At 34.1% G+C, this 20,887-nt stretch overlaps 2 protein-coding genes across 5 annotated transcripts in view; one reads left to right on the forward strand and one right to left on the reverse strand.

Annotated features, from left to right (window-relative positions):
* Positions 1–13,278, forward strand: part of LOC128999677 (E3 ubiquitin-protein ligase CBL-B) — a 216,910-nt gene extending 203,632 nt beyond the window's left edge. For both annotated transcript variants that reach the window (XM_054426297.1, XM_054426299.1), the window contains exons 8-14: positions 5,253–5,333; positions 6,310–6,437; positions 7,110–7,213; positions 7,679–7,921; positions 8,544–8,649; positions 10,072–10,253; positions 11,012–13,278. In XM_054426297.1, coding sequence (XP_054282272.1) covers positions 5,253–5,333; positions 6,310–6,437; positions 7,110–7,213; positions 7,679–7,921; positions 8,544–8,649; positions 10,072–10,253; positions 11,012–11,115 — 948 coding nt within the window. In that variant the 3' untranslated portion in view covers positions 11,116–13,278. The remainder of the gene's footprint in view (positions 1–5,252; positions 5,334–6,309; positions 6,438–7,109; positions 7,214–7,678; positions 7,922–8,543; positions 8,650–10,071; positions 10,254–11,011) is intronic.
* Positions 1–20,887, reverse strand: part of LOC128999684 (protein l(2)37Cc) — a 102,101-nt gene that overhangs the window by 76,382 nt on the left and 4,832 nt on the right. For 2 of the 3 annotated variants that reach the window (XM_054426309.1, XM_054426308.1), the window contains exons 4-7: positions 18,025–18,167; positions 16,435–16,551; positions 15,728–15,823; positions 14,641–15,101 (exon numbers count right to left, since the gene is read on the reverse strand). The exons of the other annotated variant lie outside the window; for it this stretch is intronic. In XM_054426309.1, coding sequence (XP_054282284.1) covers positions 14,886–15,101; positions 15,728–15,823; positions 16,435–16,551; positions 18,025–18,167 — 572 coding nt within the window. In that variant the 3' untranslated portion in view covers positions 14,641–14,885. Of the gene's footprint in view, positions 1–14,640; positions 15,102–15,727; positions 15,824–16,434; positions 16,552–18,024; positions 18,168–20,887 lie in introns of those variants that run through there. 3 annotated transcript variants of the gene reach the window in all.

The raw sequence follows: 20,887 nt of genomic DNA on the forward strand, positions 1-20,887 counted from the left end.
ATTATTTAAAGCCTTTTATTAAAAATATTAATAAAAACATCAGTATAAAAAAATATACATTAATCAGGCCTAACGTATTAAAAATAGTTACTCTTCAGCATAGGAAACACGGAGATATCAGTTAGTATAGTTCAACTTCGTAAAATATGAAATTTATAAGTCTAAAACAACAATATTACTATTTAAGTATCAAGTAACAATTTTTCAGTCTTGTGTTATTTTTGGAATGATTTTGGAGTGAATTATTTTGGCTATGTTTACAGTAGTAAAACATGTCTCACACTGCTTACACTAACAAAAAAAACAATTGAAGCAATATTTCCATGCAAATAATTAAATAAAAACGCCTTCGCAAAAGAAACGCAACATCAACACGCTCCTGTATTGCTGGTATTGCATTGATTTTCTGTTGGCGTTTTTTTTCCATTTTTTTTATTTTAATTTAAAGATTTTTAATTTTTTTAAATCTCGTCTTGAAAAAATCTTAACCAAAATAGAACCTTGTCTCGTAGAGCGAAATTTTAAAATTTCCCAAAATTTCAAGACCTGTCCATCCCTAAAAAAATAATAAATATTGTCTACTTGATTGATTTTATTTTGTGTTTATAATAGTGTTTATAATAGTATATTTCATCACTAGGGCGCAAAGTGACTCTTTTTGACCAGAGCTCAAGTTTTACGATCGAGACGAAGCTGAGGTCTGATGATGGGCGAGGGTTGAAAAGACACTTTTTGCCCGTTTGATGAACTTTATTTTTGTCATATTGCACCATTATTTGAATAAACTATATTACAAAACTTAATAGTTTTCATTTAAAGATAACTCAAAACTACATACTTCTAACTTGTTTTCAATTTAATTTTCTAATGGTTAACAAGCAGCTGTTTAGGTGATTCAATTGTTTAGTCTATTACAATTGTGTTAGTGTACATTATACTAGTGATATGTCAAACTATTTAGAATAAGGCAACAATAAGCTACAATCAATTAAACTCAAAATCAAAATTTACAACTGAGTTGGCAACAGCTGATTTTTACTCCCTAGAGAGTAAAAATACTACTAGAGTTAGACCCGCAACGCATGCATAAAAAACGGCCATTTTTGCTGCAATATGACAAAAAATAATTTATGGCACCAAAATGTTTTTGCTGAGGAAACAGTCGAAATTCTGGTGTTGTTTTAAGTCTGTTTTACTTGCATAGTGACAAAATTAAATTTATAGTAAAACCCCTAATTGTTGTTACATTACACTTCATTGTGGTGGATCATATTTTAAAGGTGAGAGTGTGAACTACCAGAAAAGCCACAAGTAGGAATCAGTATAGCAATAAAATAATTTAAATTTAAGTGAATACTATAGGTGAAAGCCAGTTAACCCAAATTACCTCAGATTAAGATGAACACTAACACAATGGGTCCTAAATAAAAAAACAATTTACACTTAAACCTACACCCTTACATAAATAACGCTAAGCCCAATGAATAGGTGAGGTTTACCATTATATAATGGCTGCCTAATCATTATTTGTGGTAATGCGGCGACTCATTAAGTAAAAGCTCATATTGAGCTTGTTGGTTCATTCCAAAATTGTTTCAGGTTATTTTGTATCATCTTTTCAAAAACCAATTCAATAATGATAAAAACAGTTGAGTCAAGGCAGCAGTTAATTTTTGTACAACATCAAAAGTAAAACTAATTTGTTGATAGTATAAGCATAGACTAACCAACACAAGTAGACATACCATTGTAAATTTTGAAGCTTGTTTTTTGTGTCTAGTTCATGTAAGTCGCTAGTGTAGACAAAATTCAGTTTTTGTTTTTTTTTTTAAGTTACTAGCTGGCCCGACAGACGTCGTCCTGTTCTAGTGTGGTTTTATGTCAAATGCTCGTTCATTTTCAAGATGAGCTCGTTCGCATGGCTCAACCACGTCCTGGTTGAAGTTCGTTCGCTCCGCTCATTTACCTTTAGGTTGGAGCTCATTCGCTACGCTCACTTGCCTTCAGGTTAGCTCGTTCGCTACGCTAACTCACCTCCAGATTGAAGTTCGTTCGCTACGCTCACTCACCTTTTGGTTGCAAGTTAGCTGTTCAAGCTGCAAGGTAGCTGTTGGTCAAGTCATAAATAAAAAAAATTAGTGCTGCACCCTGTTGTTAAACCTATTAACTTTTTAATGCTAATGAACATATCAAATTGTTTAGTTGAACCAGCTGTTGAGTTTTTAAATTACTTGAATAACAAGAAACAAATTGTACACAAAACACGACCGCGCAGTTTTTCATACATATGTGTATATTCAGTATGTATTTGAACAGCTGTGTGAATGTATTAGATAAGTGTCCTCTTCAGAACCAACAAAATAGAAAAAATAATTAAACTTAAATATATTTCAAGCCAAGTATAGCAGAAAATTATTTTTTAATAAAACCCCAATATCTGCAATGAGTACCTCTTTTTCAAACCTTCATAACGTTACCCAAGTCTTATAAGTAGCCCTTATATCCTAAATACTCTCATTTGTTCACAAGGTAATAAGATTGAAATCGCAAGTGTAAGTGGTTGTGTATGCATCTTTCTTTTCTATCGTCAAGTTCCATTATAAACATTGTTATCACTAAAAAATAAAAATCAAATCACAATGATAAAAATTAAACCAATAGATATCCAACCAATAGATAATAGAGTTTTTTCATCTTATATATTTAAAAAAATTTATTTTTCTTTTCCGAGTTCTTTTGGCTCTTCTAACCGACCGATTTTCATGATTGAGTCTCAAATTGATATGCACGCACAGATTTCACATCAAGCACCGGCATATATTAATCTACTGTATTACTTGACCAAAAAACATAAATTTGATTTATTTTCAAAATGCTACTTCAATTTAAGATGTATTTCACCAGTTATAATTATATAATCCTATATATTTTGGTCGAAGAACCTTCAGTGAAATACCGTCTTTCATTATTATTAGGTATCCAAATCGGACAAGTTTCAAGCAAACGCAAGGTGAACAACCAACATAAAAATAATTTTTTATAAGATTTTTCTATGATTAAAAATCAATAGCTCCAGAGTATTATTTATGTTTTTAGACTCAAAATAAACAGTAAATTATAGGCTTTAATTTGAGGTATTGATAGTTTTAATCAGTTAACTTGTTCAGTGCTAATAATTACAAGTATTGCGACCCTAAATGCAAAAAAAAAAAAAATTAGAAGGCTAATAATTTGAGGTGTTTTGCCAATATTTGCTAAGTTCTAGGAATTTGGCTTCAGTCAGTGTATTTACATTGACACATTGCTTTATTTGCCCTAAACCATGGTAAAAATCCTGAAACACAATCCAACTTTTGCTGACCAAATTTTACAAATCATGATTTGAACGCCAATGGGTGTATTTTCCCCAAATATGAATGAAGTATGAGAACGGAGATAGATGAATTGTATCCTCACATTCGTCACTGGTTTCACAACTCACATCACCTGTCTGAACATAATTTTCATCCCCTTGACATGCCTGCAATATTTACTTAACTATAGGTGCATAATATGAGAATTGTAACATTCTGTATTTTAACAGTATATGAATTGTTGTATACATTATTTTTTATATATTGAGGCCAAAGTGAAGGTTCAATTTCTAGATACTATGATCCAAGTTTGGGATATAATAAGAGATAGGCATATAAATTTAAAATTATCAATAGCTTTCTTTCACAAACTCAATTTTGCACCCCACTTTAACCCTTCCCGGACGGGTGACGGATATATCCGCCTAAGTCTTTGGCAATAAAGGACGGGTTTTTGATGTTCCGGACGGGAAGCGGATATATCCGCCTTCTCTTCAGACAGACTGGCAGGTGCTTGAGCAGTAACCAGATGTTTCGCGGTACCAAGGCGCCACTTCCCTGCTCTCTCCCGCACTCCCCCCTCTCTCTCGCGCCGACCCCTCTCCCGCGCACCACCCAACTCTCCTACGCTCCCCCTCGACGTTCCGCGCTCAACACTACGTTGTCTTTATTTATTGTTTATATATTGTCCTTTATTTATTGCCTAACGTTGTCATGGTCATATCCTCAAAGACGGGTGGCGGATATATCTGCTGCTTTTCTACTCATCCGAGTAGAATATATCCACATAGAAACAAGTAAAAAAATTATTTTGACAGTATGAAGTGTTCCATTGTGTTTATTTTATGTATACTTGTAAAACAAAACACAAATAAAAAAATTAATTTCTTTTTTTTTCCTATAATTTTTTCCCTTTCTTTGTCATGATTTCGCCCGTCCGGGAAGGGTTAAAACCACAAAGCTCTAAAAAAACTATAATGTTAGCGTTAGGTCAAACTATCAGGAACAACCTTTGATTCACCAAACGAATTTAAGTAATCAAAAATTGTTAAAATCTAAGGCTTACCTTATGATCCAATTTGTTTTATAGTGTAGACCTAATTTTCTATGTTGAAACGTTATCGTCAATCCTTTTTCTCATAGGTTAGCTATGACAATAAAAAATAATGCACTGAATTGTATTTTACACATGAGTTGAATCATTTATTAAATGAGTTTCCCTCCCACAATAATAAGGTAAGCTCAGTTAAATGATTGCTGACTGTTTTATACAGTATCTGCATTTCATACTGCGTTGTGTATACACTAGGGATGTGTCGAATCTGAATCTCGAATCCACAGAATCCTAAGAAAAGATTCGGATTCATGATTTAAGAATAAAAAATAAAAAACTTTTTAGAATAGAATTATAAGGCATGCACTAACTAGACATAACTAGACATTGCCTAGCTATAAAGGTTATTTATTGATGTCGTAATATATTTATACTGTGACATTGCCTAACCATAGATGTTATTGACTAATATACAGTACTGTGGATATTGACTAACCATAGAGGTTATTGACGTCGTAATATACAGTACTGTGACATTGCCATTTTATGAACAGAGTGTACTATCGATCAACGAATATAAAAGTTTAGTTTCAAAATTCCTGGATGCGACCATTACTAGTATACACTTATACTTTTGCTTGTATAAGTAACTATACAATCAAAATTCGGAAGGTACGGCAATTTCTGTGTTTCTTTCCATTCAACTTATGGGATCATTCCTAATTTTCAAGATTTCTTTTTCGTAGGATTTACTGAAGTGGGCCAATATTTTATAAGCATAGTCTCGGTGTGATGTGGGGTAAAAATATAAGAAATTAGTAATAATTGTATGATTTTGATTTAAGGACCTGAACAATTGGAATATGAACAATAGTTGTCTTCAAGCTCTTGCGCTTTCCCCTCGCACAGAAACTGCTGATAGTAGGGTAAGTAAATTAAATTACACATGAAATTTCATTCAACTGTTAAGTGTCATATGTTTGTAAGTATGTCCTATGTGTCGTATGTCAATAAAATAACAGTAATCCTCCTTTAAGAAAACACGGTTTTTGTGCGGAAAAATCTTTTTAGTAGTGTGTTGAGAAAAGCATGAGATCCACTACACAGTTTTGGCAACGGCAGAAAAACGTGTTGTCTTGCAGATTCTACTGTCACAAGTAAATTAAATTACACGTGAAATTTCATTCAACTGTTAAGTGTCATATGTTTGTAAGTATGTCCTATGTGTCGTATTTCAATAAAATAACAGTTATCCTCCTTTTAGACAACACGGTTTTTGTGCGAAAAAATCTTTTTAGTAGTGTGTTAAGAAAAGCATGAGAGCCACTACACAGTTTTGACGACGGCAGAAAACCGTACTGTCTTACAGATTCTATAGTCACTGAGCCGGTTGTCGCACCATGGCCGTGCGTCATAAGCAAATGTAGTTAAATCCAAGCTTTCAAACTGCACAGTTCTTTTGTCGAACGGGAGCCCACTGCGAACTGTTTAGATGTTTATTGTTTACAATCTGGCTTGCCAATCGGTCACTGTTTTTTTTTCATACGTTGTCATATTTTGTCATATTGTCATATGTTGTCATATTGTCATACGTTTGCATTCTGAACATTGAATAATTTTGATATCCCAAACATTCCCTTAATCTTTTAGGGGATTTTAAATTTCTTTCCTCCTCAGATAGTAAAATCTCTCAAGGCTTAGCAGTAAATTTAATTTGGTTCAGCTTTGCTTAGGAACAAACAGGTGTTTCAAGTACTCCATGAAGTACTGGTTGAAATGAGTGTAGTCAATTTACTGTATGATTAAATATTCCCCACAATGTCTTATAAGACAGTCAGCTATATTTTTATTTTGGCTGTAGGCGTTATAACATTTTAAGATTTGTTGTCTCCTATCATTCAGGGCGGGAGAAGTCCAATGATATCTCCGGGAACTTCACCACTGTTGGTCCGAAGAGCTACTGCTCCCCCTCCACCTCTACCTCCCCGCCGTGCCTCCCCTATACTCGGCACACCTGCCAATTCTATCAGGTATCAGATAAGCACATGAATAAATTAACTGTATTTTCATTTGAGAAGATTGTATAACCAAATGAAGAAACTACAACAGAATTTATGAAGGCTGGCGGTTTTTAGTGAATTTCCCTATTAGGGACTTAGGCCCGGGACGATTTTCTTTTTCATTTTGATGTCACCACAGGCCAAAAACACCATTTATTAAAATTTATATATAAATATATATATTATATATAGGGTGTTTTTTTAACTTGCTTCTTTAGTTATGTAAAAATTGCAATAGATAGAAATAAGCAGTTTGTGGGAATCGTCTATTGATGTAGGGGCCACAATTGTTGTTAATTTAATGTGAAGTTCCCATTCACCCCGATTCTCCCTCTACCCTTAACTTAAAATTTTTAAATTGCAAGGTACCCCTTTTGACATATCAAATGTGAGGGAATTAAAAAAGAAAAAGAATGGCGTAAACCTAGAGATCTCTACATCAATCCTATCAGCTATTTTTTTAATAAGGTATCCTCTATATATCCCGATAAGTTATTTGGATTAGTAGGATGTTATGATTATGATGTTATGGGCTTGGATTAGCGGGGTTCACTAGTGTCCAGTGAAAATTTAAAAACAAAAATCTTTTAAAATTATCAGACCAACCCGCACTACATATACAACTATGTCCCTCTGTTTCAGTTGTAACCAGCTGACAGTTCCTAGTGAGGAAGCACCGCCGCCCCCGCTTAGTAGCCCATCTCCCCCCGCCCACCACATGTCTGATGAGACGCCTAACATCAATGGTATATTTTATACTTAGTACATAGTTTAAGTCACCTTATTTTGACAGGGACTTAGCTAGGGAGCTTCAAGCTCTGGTTGGTGTTTGAAGTAGTGATGATCAAGACCAGAAATTTAGAATCTTTTGAAAGGGAAACATAAAAGTTTATTCCGAATCTCTAATCCCAAAACCTAAATATGGAACTGTCAACCTACTAAAATACCAGCTACGGTTTAGGACTTTTAAGGTCAGGTTTGATTCTCTTGAAGACACTATGGGGTTATGTAGGAAATATTACTCTTTAAACTGTCGATCAGTTCTTTGCTTTTGATAAGCTGATCAATGGTTTGGTGTACATACAGCTCAGGTACTTAACTGAGGAGTTAGACTGTTTCCCTTTTAAACATTTAAGCATTTAAAAATAAATACTTTTCGCAAAATAAGTTAAGTATTTTACCTCAGATTTTTAAAGTATTTTCCTCTATAGGATTATCAGCAGAGTCGAGATACGACATCTTACAGACTGCAAGAAACCACCTTCGCCACCAGTCTTGCCCCACCATCCCCAGCACGATTGCCAACATGCTGCCTACAAAATCCCTCACCACACATCAATTCCCCGCAGATCTCCCGTCTGCCCCACCTCTACCTCCGGAACCACCAATTCATTATGCGGAGCTTGCCCCCCTCTCTGAGGAGCCTAGCTATGAGAACACTATCATCCTACCAGGTATATTACCTCCCTCCTCCACCATACAAAAATTAATAATTTAAACCAATTGGGGCAAGAAGAATGCTTAACTAGAACTATTCATAAATTGAGTTATTTAATTTACATAACTAATTTTCCTGTGGCAATTTTTTTAAGTTAAGTTTTAGAAAAGAGCCAAGTGGCTGATAAGGCAAGAGATGAAGGTCAGTAAGCACAAATTTGTAACTTTAAATCCCATCGGTTTTGCACTGCGGCACTGTGTTGTCCAAACAGAGATCTATCATTTCATGTACTACTCCACGTTTGCTTTCATTTAAGGTCTCCTTCAACTCATGAACCATCCCCAGTAAGTTGGGAAAAAAATATGTTTCTTTCAAAAAGTAGATTTTTAGGATTTTAGGTGTGGTACATATGTGCTAAGATTCCTTGCATTATCTGCAATTGGTTCAAAAAATAAAATGCTGTTACCAGTTCCCCGACTTTTTGAGGATTCTGTATATTTTTGTTTTAATAAACTAGCATGAAAAACGTGAACAAACGTTTTCTGTTTGTTCCGATTGATTCTGTTTGTTTGTCCTATTGCCAAAGAAACCATACTGATTTTTGTTTCCATTCTAACACATTTATTATTTTGTTTAAGGAAATATCACTGTGATAAAACCGATCTATGGTTTGACAACGGGATTGGAGGCACCTATAATTTCAACTGGTGTTGGAACAGCCAAATATTCCCCAGCAGATAATAGGTAAATGCAGTCACTGTTGTGAAAATTAGCATCAGTATTGACGTAGTTTATATACAATCAAAGATTTTTAAAGTGTTTTCTCCTGTTTTAAATTACAAAGCACTGTTAAATCAGTATTTCATGACAGTTTTTGTGGCTGTTTCATTAATGCATCAGATATGATTTTTTTCTCTTTTATATATAAAACTGTAAGGTGTAAGTTATGTAGTTTATCTTGGATGCTAGGACCACAGATCAAACAGTCAAACACTATCTATCAAACACTATGGGGCCCTTAGTAGATTTCTCATCCTTATGGAACAGCTGAAGCCAATTTTATCGTTAGTTCTGCCAGTGCACTTTATAGGTTGTGTTTTGTTTACATTTTGTTTCTTGTTATTTCAGTAATTTAAAACCTTGTTTAACCAAATAAAACGATATAATCATAAACAATAACTCATCCTCTAGCTATATACCAAACAGTAAAGCATAAATCATGAAATTAACTCTAAAATAATAGAAAAAAAAATGTTGTCAACACTAGCCACCACGAACCATGAACTAGACACAAAAAACTAGCTTCAAAATTTACAATGGGATGGGAAGTCTACTTGTGTTGGTTAGTTTATGCTAGGACTTTGGAGTCTAGCTTTTCCACTATTTATGAATTTATTTTCTTGCTGTATGTATTATACAGCTGTGTTATGTGATGTATTTAAGGTCTTTGATTGTGTTGATTACAAAATAATTGTAAAACCTAAACTAAAATACTGTAAATGTTCTGATTAAGCCTTGTCGTGGGTAAATTCCTATTTAGAAAACAGGTACCAGAGGAAAATCATTATGGAACACAATACATATCAGGATGGCTAAAATTAATTGTAGCGTCCCACAAGGATCAATTTTAGGCCCCCTATTGTTCTTTGAATACATGAATGACATGCAATCGTCAATTAAACAATGTAATTCAAACTGTGCCCCACATCTACGTGGAATTCTTTCATTCTAAATCTTGTGCAATTAGCAAAAGAAATAATTAAATAAGGAAGGAAAAAAGTATAAAACCAACATGTGTATAAGTTGTAAAACCCAGTTATTTCTGGGGAAATCCAATGATAGAACAGTTTTAGTGTTGTGTTAAATTTGTATTTTTTGTGTAATTTCAACGCCTAGACACTAATTTTTCATATAAATGATCTACATCTTTCTCTTAAAAAGAACTCCTATGCAAAATGTGTTTTTGAAATTAAAATTGTACTGTGGAATTTTTCCTAGCTTAAAAATTGTGATGCAGATAGTTAAGTTTACCTTTTTAGACATTCTTCTTGATGATGAAACAGGTCACGGTAAATCATCAATATTAGATTGATTTCTAAGAAGCAATTGACTTACAAAATTGACCAGGCCTATGTAATAATGATACCAACACCTTAATCAATTCAGGTTAAACCTGGAGCTGAGCGCTAATGTGAGCATAGTGCACGGTCCCTCCCGAGCGTCGTCTGTCGACTCTCAGAGTTCGTCCAGCAGTCTCACCCTCCCTCCACACCCCCCCTCCACTCCTTCACCTGCCTCGGCATACGAGAACCTCAACATGGACCACATCGCCAAGCTCACATCTCAAGGTGAGTGATATATCTACAACAATAATCAGGAACACCTGTTCAAACAGTTGTCAATTGTCATTGATGTACAGAAAACTCCCTCTACTTTGGCTAGATGTAGGCTTCATTCAGGATAAATTTGAATATCCTTTATATTAACCAGAGAAGAAAGGTTCAGAGAAACTTGCTTATGGGACGACCGTGCGCTTTCAGCTCTAGTATGTTGTGCCGTTAATTGTGACGAGCAAGAAGAGCCCGAGCGACGAGCACTGTGCAGATATTCCTATCGCACAGGGCATAGTGTCTTCCTCCACCGTGAGCGTTGTGGTACATGAGGGCGGTGTTGAGCCTTTACCCCAGACACCAGCAAATAGTGCTAAACGCTGCTTAATTATTGTACCATTGAATGTCTCCTCTGTTCCTTATTGCTCTGTGTACTAACCCAGATTGCTAATTGATTATAAATTGTAGCCACTGCTATCGGCAATTGAGCAAGAGAAACAATTTACAACCACACTAGCCAGCTTGCAATTTAATTGGATTTGTATTGTGTGTCACAAAGAATTCGGCTCATCCATTGCAACATCACGTTCGATGGTTTGGCCTGATTGTTCTGCTGACAAGAGGTGTCAGAATTCCGTGTGATGTGTATGGCCGCCGAACCGAGGAGTCTGGAGCAGTCAGGTTAGGAGGTGGCAGAGATGCAAAATTGGGAACCCACGGTAGCCATCATGTATTATCTCATCTCTGGAACTTATAGTGATTTTCATATTTTGTAGGATATTCCCAAGAAGCGGTCATTCGAGCCCTGGGAATCACCCGGAATGACCTAGATATGGCTTGGGACATCCTCAACGAGTTTGCTACCAAACAAACAACGTGATGAGGCGTCTCTTCTATTACAGTGACAGGGTTTAAATGTGTCATCAGTTTGCTTGTACATAGCCATTTAGCACTATTCAACTTAGTTCGCACAGACTTTATGACCAAACCGCGTAACTAGGCTATACTTGATTTATTTTACAACTTTACCGAGTAAAACCATGCAATATTTTTGTACACATTCTAGTCTTATTCGAAACTTATTGAATGTTAACTTGTAATATTTTTGTAAATCGTTCCCCTCGTACTTGCAAATATGTACAAATAGTTATTGTTGAGATGGATACAATCATCTGTTAGTTTGTTGAACAATCATTTTGTATCAGACTCATGCTGATATATATGTTCCTCTTGAAATCATGCGTATCAATTTGGTAACAGCAAGTAGTTCATCCTTAACATTAGTCCAGGAAAAACCTTAGTCTTTGAATATTGTTATAAATACTTCACAAAATCAGATAGGTTTATTCATGTGTTTAGTCTCAAGAATAATGTGTATGATGTAATACCATAAAAGTTTGTTTTATCACTATATGTTATAACTAATTAGATTATTAAACTTGTGTAGTATAAACTGCAGTAAAATATATTTTCTTAATCTGAAAACTATTGTAACGTACAATTACTGTAATATTAAGTGCTTTGTATTATTTTACATTGAATTTATCTCTTACTGGATCTTAAGTACCCTCAAGAACTTAAATAAATGCAGTAAACGTATAAACATTTGCACAACACAAATCAACAAAATTTTTGTGCAGAAATAAAAACTACTGTGCAGTGTTCGGCTTATTTAATTTTCAGTTACTTAATTTTTATTAGCAGTTATTTGTACTGTTATTAGTAGTTACTTGTCACCTAGTGTTAGCAAATATAATTTTTTTGTCCTTAAAATTGTAAGGTCTTCAAGGCCTGGTTAGAATGGTTACAGACAAAACATAATACTTGGAATATTTTTTGTTTATAAAGAGGTTGGCATCTCATTCAACAAACATATAGTCCAGTCAAAATATATAAATTAATGACTTAACCTCAAGAACCGTTTGTCGGAGCTAAAAGTGACCAATACTAAATGAAAGATAATTAAATTATCAACAAACTTAATTGTTACAGAGTTATAGGGTTAGTTGTAGGGCGCTAAAATATGGGGTTTTTTCCTCAAATTGTCTGTACTTTACTTTGCACCATTGTTAGTACCCCGATAGTTTGAGAAAAAACGCCTAATTTTAAAGCCCTATAACTCGGTAACCATTAGGAATAAAATAAAAGTGCTAATGTCATTTTTGTTGAAAATTTTTTGGTCTTTCATTGGTATACAGCCACTTTTAAGTCCAACCAACGGTTCTTGAGATATTAGCCAAAAACCAAAAAAGGTGCCCTGTTTTTGCTAATTGCCGCTAGAGCTTGCCTCATATTAATGGGGACTTTTGATATAATGTTCCCTAGGTACCTAGATATAAGTGTGCAAAGTTTGATGCCAGTGAAATTTTCAGTTAAAGAATCACAAACCCTTTTTAAGGAACCCATTACGTTTTTGTGGATATGTCCGGAATCAAACCTGTACCGCTCACCAAAGCCCGAGATGCTAACCACTAATCCTTTATCGGAAATTAAACGGTTCTTGAGGTTACCTATGTGAACAAGCTATGTTTATTTCCTTAGTTCCAACAAATATTTGTATGTTTCGTACAATTAGTCGCACTGCATGCCACTTGTAACACCAATTTTGTGATAATTGCTCTAAATGTTTAATGTTTTTTTTAACTTGTGAATTTTTCAGTATGTTTAGTTTTTTGTTAGGGTGTCACATTAAAAAATGTTAACCTAATAATTAGAAACTTACAAAAGTATAGACACATTGAATAAAAACACAGGGTAGGTTTATCAAGAACTTAATTGAGTGGTTATAAAAACTATTCTGTAAAGAGCAAGTGATTTTATCTAATAAGTTTATGTGCGTTCATATAATATTTGCAAACATTCATTTGTTTTTTTGTAAGTGTTACATTTCATATTGTAATCACTGTAACACCCTTTTTTCTCCATATAAAAGTTTTCAGTGAAACCGGGCCTGACCAAATTTTATAAAACAATTATTACAAATACAAGACCTTATGACTACAGTGACAGATAATGATCTTGGTATATGTTTATAATGTTTTCGTTTCATAGGTAGAATTTGTTTTTCTACCTTTTAAAAAAACGTTTCTTTTGTCTAAAATTAAAGACTAACATGATTTTGTAGTATAAGTAAAAAAAAACTGACCTTTGCATAACAAACATCTCATAGTTATTGGTAACTAAAACAATTTTTAAACACTTACATTTAAAATATAGATGTATTTGTTTGGAAATTAAAAATGGTTTTGAAATAGTTTATTATTGTAACTAGAGAAGAAAACTGTTGATTACAAGAGCAACAGATTTATCAGAAAAGTTTAAAATGTAATGAGACGACGTAAAGACAATTTATACACTATAATTTATTTTATTTCCTGAAATTAGAGACGTCATATTTACATACTAAAGCATACTTACCACTGTCAAGCTCAAGTTTCAGCTAAATACGAGGCAAAACTTTATACTGTGCTCACAAATATTTTCTACTGTAATTTTTTGGTCAGCATAGCACAGTTTGGAATATCATGTCTTAATACTCATCAATGTTAAATATGACATAAATTTAATGATGAAACCATCAATATCACTAAAGCTGTGTTTTAAAATCTGCTTAAAAAATCACTTGAAAACATGCTTGGAATATTCCCATATAAGAATTTACAACAGCAATGTTTTAACCAAATCAATGGTTGTACAAAAGCAAACATCTCATCAGCAATCTTTATGTCTTAAAATTGTAAATAAAAATGTTAAAATATTTTTACTAGTGGTTTGTATTTTACTCAATCCTGCCTCTACAAAACCTATGTATTTTATTGTGTCTACATCTATTTAGATGCATATTTTACTGTGAACACAATTAAATTTCCGAACATAATATCAAGATCAGGGATTGGACCTCCTATCAAACTGAGTTAAAATGCTACTGGCTTTGAAATTTACAAAGTTTGAAGAAATAAAAATTGGATGTAAGGTAAGTATTGTCTGGCAAGGTAAAAAACTCGCAGGTTTTTAGGCTGGAAGGAATTGTGTGCCAGAGAATACCTAATAAATATATTTAAGGGAAAATCTGAAATGGGTTGAGTTTGAGTCGTTAAGAGTATGAGAAGGAGGCCAAACCCATCTGAACCATCAACTTAACCCTCGCAACCTAACCTTCGCAATGGTCTTGTGGATACCTAAATGCCCACCCACAGGAGAAGAATGGCAATACTCAAAGACCATAGGGATTAGAAGACTAGGCAGCACAACTTTAGGTTTACCTCGCTGCCGAGAACTGCGAGCTGTTTGCTCCCTTCCTGCTTTGTTCACTTTTGTTTGATTTAGGCATCAAAGAGAAACAGGCTGAAATTTTCCTTTGGTTTTCAGATGTCTCGGCATCAAAGAAAAAGGATAAAAACAGTCGTGAAATTTACAAACATTTTTATTGTAAGGCTAATTTAACTACAAAATTCAATGACTGCAAAAACACATGATGGACAAATAAAGATAGCTGGCAACTGTTTTCGAATACATTATTTGACAGTTTCACCCAGTAAAAAAAATAAGTTTTGTCATAGTAACTCAAGATGTAACAAAATTAAATATAAACATTGTACAATATAACAATCAAAATGCGCAACACTCAGTCTATTGGTAGAGTTAACGATGCTACTGGGCTTGCAGGTTCATAAGTACGTTTTGTCCCGGTGGAAGGTAAGAGACATTACGTGACCGAGACAGTTGGTATGCGATGTCTTCAGCAGCTTCTATTCGTCTCAATTCGACTAGACCTTCACCTGCGTCTCCGAATGACTTAGCCAACATTGCTGCAGCAGTAGCATCACCCTCTGCGGAGATAATTGCTGCGTTCTTCTGTTGTTCTGCCTGCAATGCACAAGTTGGGTCAGAAAGGTCTCTTTGTAACAAGTTTCTATAAAACACTATAAACATTTTTGTGGTGTGTTTCTGAACCAACAATGACAGAGTAATCTATAAAGTGTGTTTAACGATACTCCATTCATAAAATTTAGGCCTATTTGGGGGAAGCAATTCCATCCCCTCCACCTGCCGTAATTTATAAAAACAGCTCAACAGCTGAGGTTTGGCAAAACATCAGCTGCATGACATAAAACATAACTTAAGTTTTGGAGTAAAAATTATCGACAAGCTTATGAACTGCTCAAAAGTAGGTTATTTTTTGTAGACTTAATTTAGAGCACAATGCCCCACGTAAAAACTGATTTACTGAAAAACTAGGACATTTTCAGTACCTAGATTATCTACATTACAGTATCCAATTGTGATTTAAATGTCCTCCGTCCTGGAGGTTGATATGTTCTGTTAATCTTAATTGTTACGCACACCAATTTCTTGATCAAAATGATCACATTGGATATTGTTACTGTGTTTTGTGTGTGTGTGTTTGAACTAATGTCTCCCCTAATTAAAAAAAAAAATTTAAACTATGTAACAACAATGTACAACAATATGTTGTCTATCATTAGGCCTACCTTTTCTACAAGGAACTTGGCACGTTCTGCCTCTTGCTGGGCAACTTGTTTCAGTTCAACGGCTTGTGTAAATTCTTTTCCAAACGTCAAATGTGTCTGTAAAACAATGAATAATCAGGTCAAGATGGTATGGGAACACTCGCAGAATTCACTGAATAAATGTGTAAGAAAACAAATACATTACATAGCTCCTAAAACTAACAAAAAAACTTGTTTTAGGTTTAGCTCCTAACCTAAAACTAACGTGATATGCTAAAAAAGAGATACCAAAGTAATTTAGTAATTGACAAGAGCGAAATCTTTCGATGACTCAATTCAATTGCGTCTATTTACATTAATAAAACAGGCAACAACAAATGGATAGTATCTAGTTCTATCAATAGCCAAAGATTTGACACTCATCTCATAATAGTCATCCACTCTTTTCATATTCAAATTAAAATATGTACACAATGTACATTGCTGTCTTGATGAACAAAGAGATTTGGTAGAAATAAAATATCAAGCGAAACTGAGAAAAAAATATTATTGGTCACTTTCATAAGTGGTGAAATTCAATACTTAACCGATGAAACTACCTAAGCAATTTCAAATTCATAATCCACAAACACATTTTTTAGACACAAAATAATTTCATTTCTCTCAATATGAATAATATAAATCGTTTAACCTCCACTGTTGTGGACCAGTTAGGACTAAACACTTACGATGGAGATGTCGTCCAAGATGACACCGAACTGTGCAGCTCTCTCTACAAGGGCCTTGCTGACTCTCTGCGAGACTTGCTCTCTCTGTGTGATCAACTCTCCAGCATCAAACTGGGCCTGCAAACAACCGGATCAAACACTGCTTGAAATGTTCAAACAACCAGATCAAACACTGCTAGAAATTAGGGGTACCTCGATTCTCGACCCCACATAACCTTGGACATTGGTATAAAGTATCAAGAATCACTTGTAGAGCACATAACGATATCGATATCCAAAATGTCTGCAAAGATTGCACAATCGAAAAATTTACGCTTTTGCCACGATTGTGGAGTGGATATAAAGTTTCCCAGACTGTGATAGACAATGGAAGTGTCTACATGAAGTGTTCATGATTTTGCAACGGTCATGGAAGATGATAATGTCTACACAATTGCGAAAGATGATCAGAATTTTGTCATGATCGCAGGCGACGATTATGATGTCTATATGACAGGGAGATATTCAGGATTGAGCTGCGATCTTAGGAGACAATGCTGATCTTCCTGACCTTGGGAGATTTTCAATTTTTGTTGACAATAGTGTTTTCTTTGTAGCCTACTGCGAAGGATATTGAAATTTTGCTGCGATTGTGGAAGACAATGATGATGATGTCTACATGGCTACAGGAGGTATTCTGAATTTAACCACGATCATGGATGAAGGTGATGTTTCTGTTGCCACGAGGGATATTCAAGATTTTGGCGTGATCACAAAAGATGATGATGATGTCTCCACAACTTTGAGAGATATTCAGGATTTGTCCGCAATTGCAGAAGACATTGGTGATGCCTACACAACCGCGGGAAATATTCAGCATTTAGCAGCAATCTTGGAAGACGATGTTTTCATTACCACGGGGATATTTAGGATTAAAAATCTGAACACAAAGGAATACTGTTATCTAAATATACTCATAATTTCAGCACTAACCCTCCCAACATTCGTACATTCAAAACACTTTTATTTAACTCAATCCAAATTGCAATTCCTTCAGTGTAATTACAATGTAAACTGCATTGACCGTTAATCAGTCAATTATGTGTACCTAAGTAAATATACTGAAATATATTTACTTAAATATATTTAGCTTCCTTAGTTGAAAATGCTGTCAGTGACAGTGAAATATTCTAATGTTTTGTGTATATAGTGTAAAGTTTTGTTTTGTGTTTCCTGTGCCAGTTTGGACTCTTTCCCATTCAGGTAAGCCTGCTATCCTCTCAAAAAATCCTAAAAAATCTAGGCCCTTGTGCTCTATGCTACACCCTTAACCTCAAACTGAAAAAACACTCATTTTCTTTCTTCCTTATTGTGTTCCTTTTTATCTATCCATCTTTCCTATTCCTTTTCACAATGTTTCTTGCCAAATCTTGGAAAAAGCTTCCTTAGTTGAAAATGCTGTCAGTGACAGTGAAATATTCTAATGTTTTGTGTATATAGTGTTAAGTTTTGTTTTGTGTTTCCTGTGCCAGTTTGGACTCTTTCCCATTCAGGTAAGCCTGCTATCCTCTCAAAAAATCCTAAAAAATAAATATACTGAAAGATACTTACTACAACAGCTTTCAGAACTTCAGTTGTGATGGAAGGCAACACTCTTTCGTCATAGTCCACACCAAGAATAGTATAGATCCTCGGCAGTTGTTCAGGAATGGGTCGGAACAGTATTCTCAGCGTAATGTTGACATTTTGAAGATCTGAATTAGAAATTCACCCAAATAGTATTAAAAATTTAGATTACACTCATATCCAGGTATTTTGTCACTAGGTAGGCTAAAAGACATTAGTCCGCTCCGATAATCAGGATAATATTAGGTAATCAGTATACTAGGTCGAGAATAACAGTGTTTTGTTTGTTTTTCTGTACTAATGTGTGAGGACAATTGTTTTAACTAATGTTTTTTGACAAAATTTGATTTTTTCATATGATGTGAAATATAAGCAAAAAAGTAGTTGACAAAAAAGAGAAAAAAAACATTGATTTATTCTAATTAGAGCCTAGATGGCAGATTATTTTGGCAGCAAACCATTTTTAAAAAACCTCATCTTAGTCTTCGCCGTTTGAAAAAAAGATGTACGGTACATTGATACATAATACAGTAGATTCTTGTATTGTCTAGGAGTTAAATGTAGGACGTTCTTCGGCAAGACAAATCATGTTTAGTGTCAGGAGCCCCATCATCTCACGGGCAGTCTGTAGAGTTGCCGTTGTTTACTTCATTAACCACCGGTGTGTCACCAATCACACCCAGAGAGTTTATGAGTATACATTCTGTGTGTTTCAATTTCTTGTATTAGCCTACTAGGCCTATACATAATCTCACCAAAATTATTTGTTTTGTAAATAGAAATGTGTGAGACAAAGTTAAAAGGTTTTTGTCTGCTGTACTTTTGAAAACCAAATAAATCATGAAACAAATTGAATAATCAATTAGGTAATAGATCCCAGGCCCCCAAGTGGTTTTTGACCTCAAAAAAGTAGGAAAAGTAGGACTTTTTCAGCAAAAAGTAGGACTTTTTACTGAAAAGTAGGACTTAATTTTACATACAAATCAAACTTTTTTGCTGATACAATATATATTAAAAACAAAATAATACTAGCATACACAATAGTTTATCAAATAGAATAGTGTATATAAATATACAGGGTGTTTCCAAATTGTCTGGACATATTTTGTGGACTTGTTTCTGGGGCTTAGACAAACATAAAATTCCATATAAGTATGCATGGGTCTAAAATGCCTAAATTTTTGTTGGTCGGTCTGTTTGTGACATTTAAAAATTATTTTATATCTTGGGCATTTTTCAAGATAAAACTTTTAAAATGGTTATAAATGTGTATTTTAGAAGGTGAAAAGAGCTTGCAAAGTTTCGATCCAATATCTCAAGCCGTTTCAATATGGCAGCCATTTAAAATCTTTAATGCCAAATTTCATGAAAACCGTAAATATTTAGAAAATGGTTTCCAGGATCAAAAAGATAGAGAATTCAAATCCAAATCAAATGAGACCTTGTTTGTAAAATCGGATGACAACCATAAATAAGTTTTTTTTTCAACATTCGGTTACACAGTTTAATAGCACTAACATACTGTATTCTTATTTGTTATTTTTCAGAGCAGTATGGGTAGTCCTATTAAATTGCGTAAACAAATTTAGAAAAAACTAATTTGGTTGTTTGTCATCAGATTTTAAAAAAACAAGGTCTCATTTGATTTGTATTTGAATTCTCTATCTTTTTGATCCAGGAAACTATATTCTAAATATTTACGGTTGCAAATTAAGTTTGGCATTAAATATTTTAAATGGCTGCCATATTGAAACGGCTTGAGATATTGGATCGAAACTTTGCAAGCTCTTACCACCTTCTAAAATACACATTTATATCCATTTTAAAAGTTCTATCTTGAAAAATGCCCAAGATATAAAATAATTCTTAAAAACACAAACAGACCGACAAATTAAAATCTAGGCATTTTAGACCCATACTTATATGGAATTTTATGTTTGTCTTAAGCTGGGTTTTCCTAGGCGCGGAAGCGGAGAGCGGAGAGAGGAACGCGGAGAGCGGAGAGAGGAACGCGGAGAGCGGAAAAGAAATTAACATGGTGTTCCGCTCCGCTTCTGGGAAAACAGAAACATTAAATTACCTAAGACAAGTGGAGTCCGCTCTCCGCGTTCCTCTCTCCGCTCTCCGCTTCCGCGCCTAGGAAAACCCGGCTTTAGCCCAAGAAAGAAGTCCACAAAATATGTCCAGACAATTTGGAAACATAACTAAAATAATTCTATATATAAATTTTAAAATTAATATCAATAATTAATTATTTTTATTTAAAAAATCTTCAACTAAAAGGCCGGATAAAGTTTTAGCTGAGATTGTACACCAAATATTCAGAAGTAACGCACAAGAGAAATTAAAATGTTAAGGTGTCATTATCTACAGTCATCACGAAAAAATATTTAGGACAAGCAGCATTAAATAAAGGATAAAAATAAATATGTTTCCCTAACGTTACCAACCAGCCCTAATTTGTGTTTAAAATGGTGCTGTAAATAAGAAATTTGTTCTTTTTTTATATTATTTAATATTTCAGAACTAAAATTAATATAAAAGTAAAATGAATTTTTTTGGGTGGAAAACAGAAGCATGAATAGTTATTTAAGTAGGCCTATAAAGTACGGAACTATATATAATATAAAATTCTAAAAATATGTTCCAAAAGTATTTTGAATTAGTTAGATTAGAGCTATCTTAAAAGTAGTAGGAATGTTTGAATTGTAATGAGTAAAAACTATTTGAGCCAGTGAGACTTGGACATTTAAACTTGAACTTAAGCCTTAATTTATTTTGAATACAGTTATGTCAAAAAATCATGTTTAGGCTAATCAGGGAAACACTGGACCGATAAGTGCCAAGT

Source organism: Macrosteles quadrilineatus, unplaced genomic scaffold, assembly GCF_028750875.1.
Source record: "Macrosteles quadrilineatus isolate MER2022 unplaced genomic scaffold, UCM_ALF_1.0 Scaffold_8__2_contigs__length_117827958, whole genome shotgun sequence".
NCBI lineage: Eukaryota > Metazoa > Arthropoda > Insecta > Hemiptera > Cicadellidae > Macrosteles > Macrosteles quadrilineatus.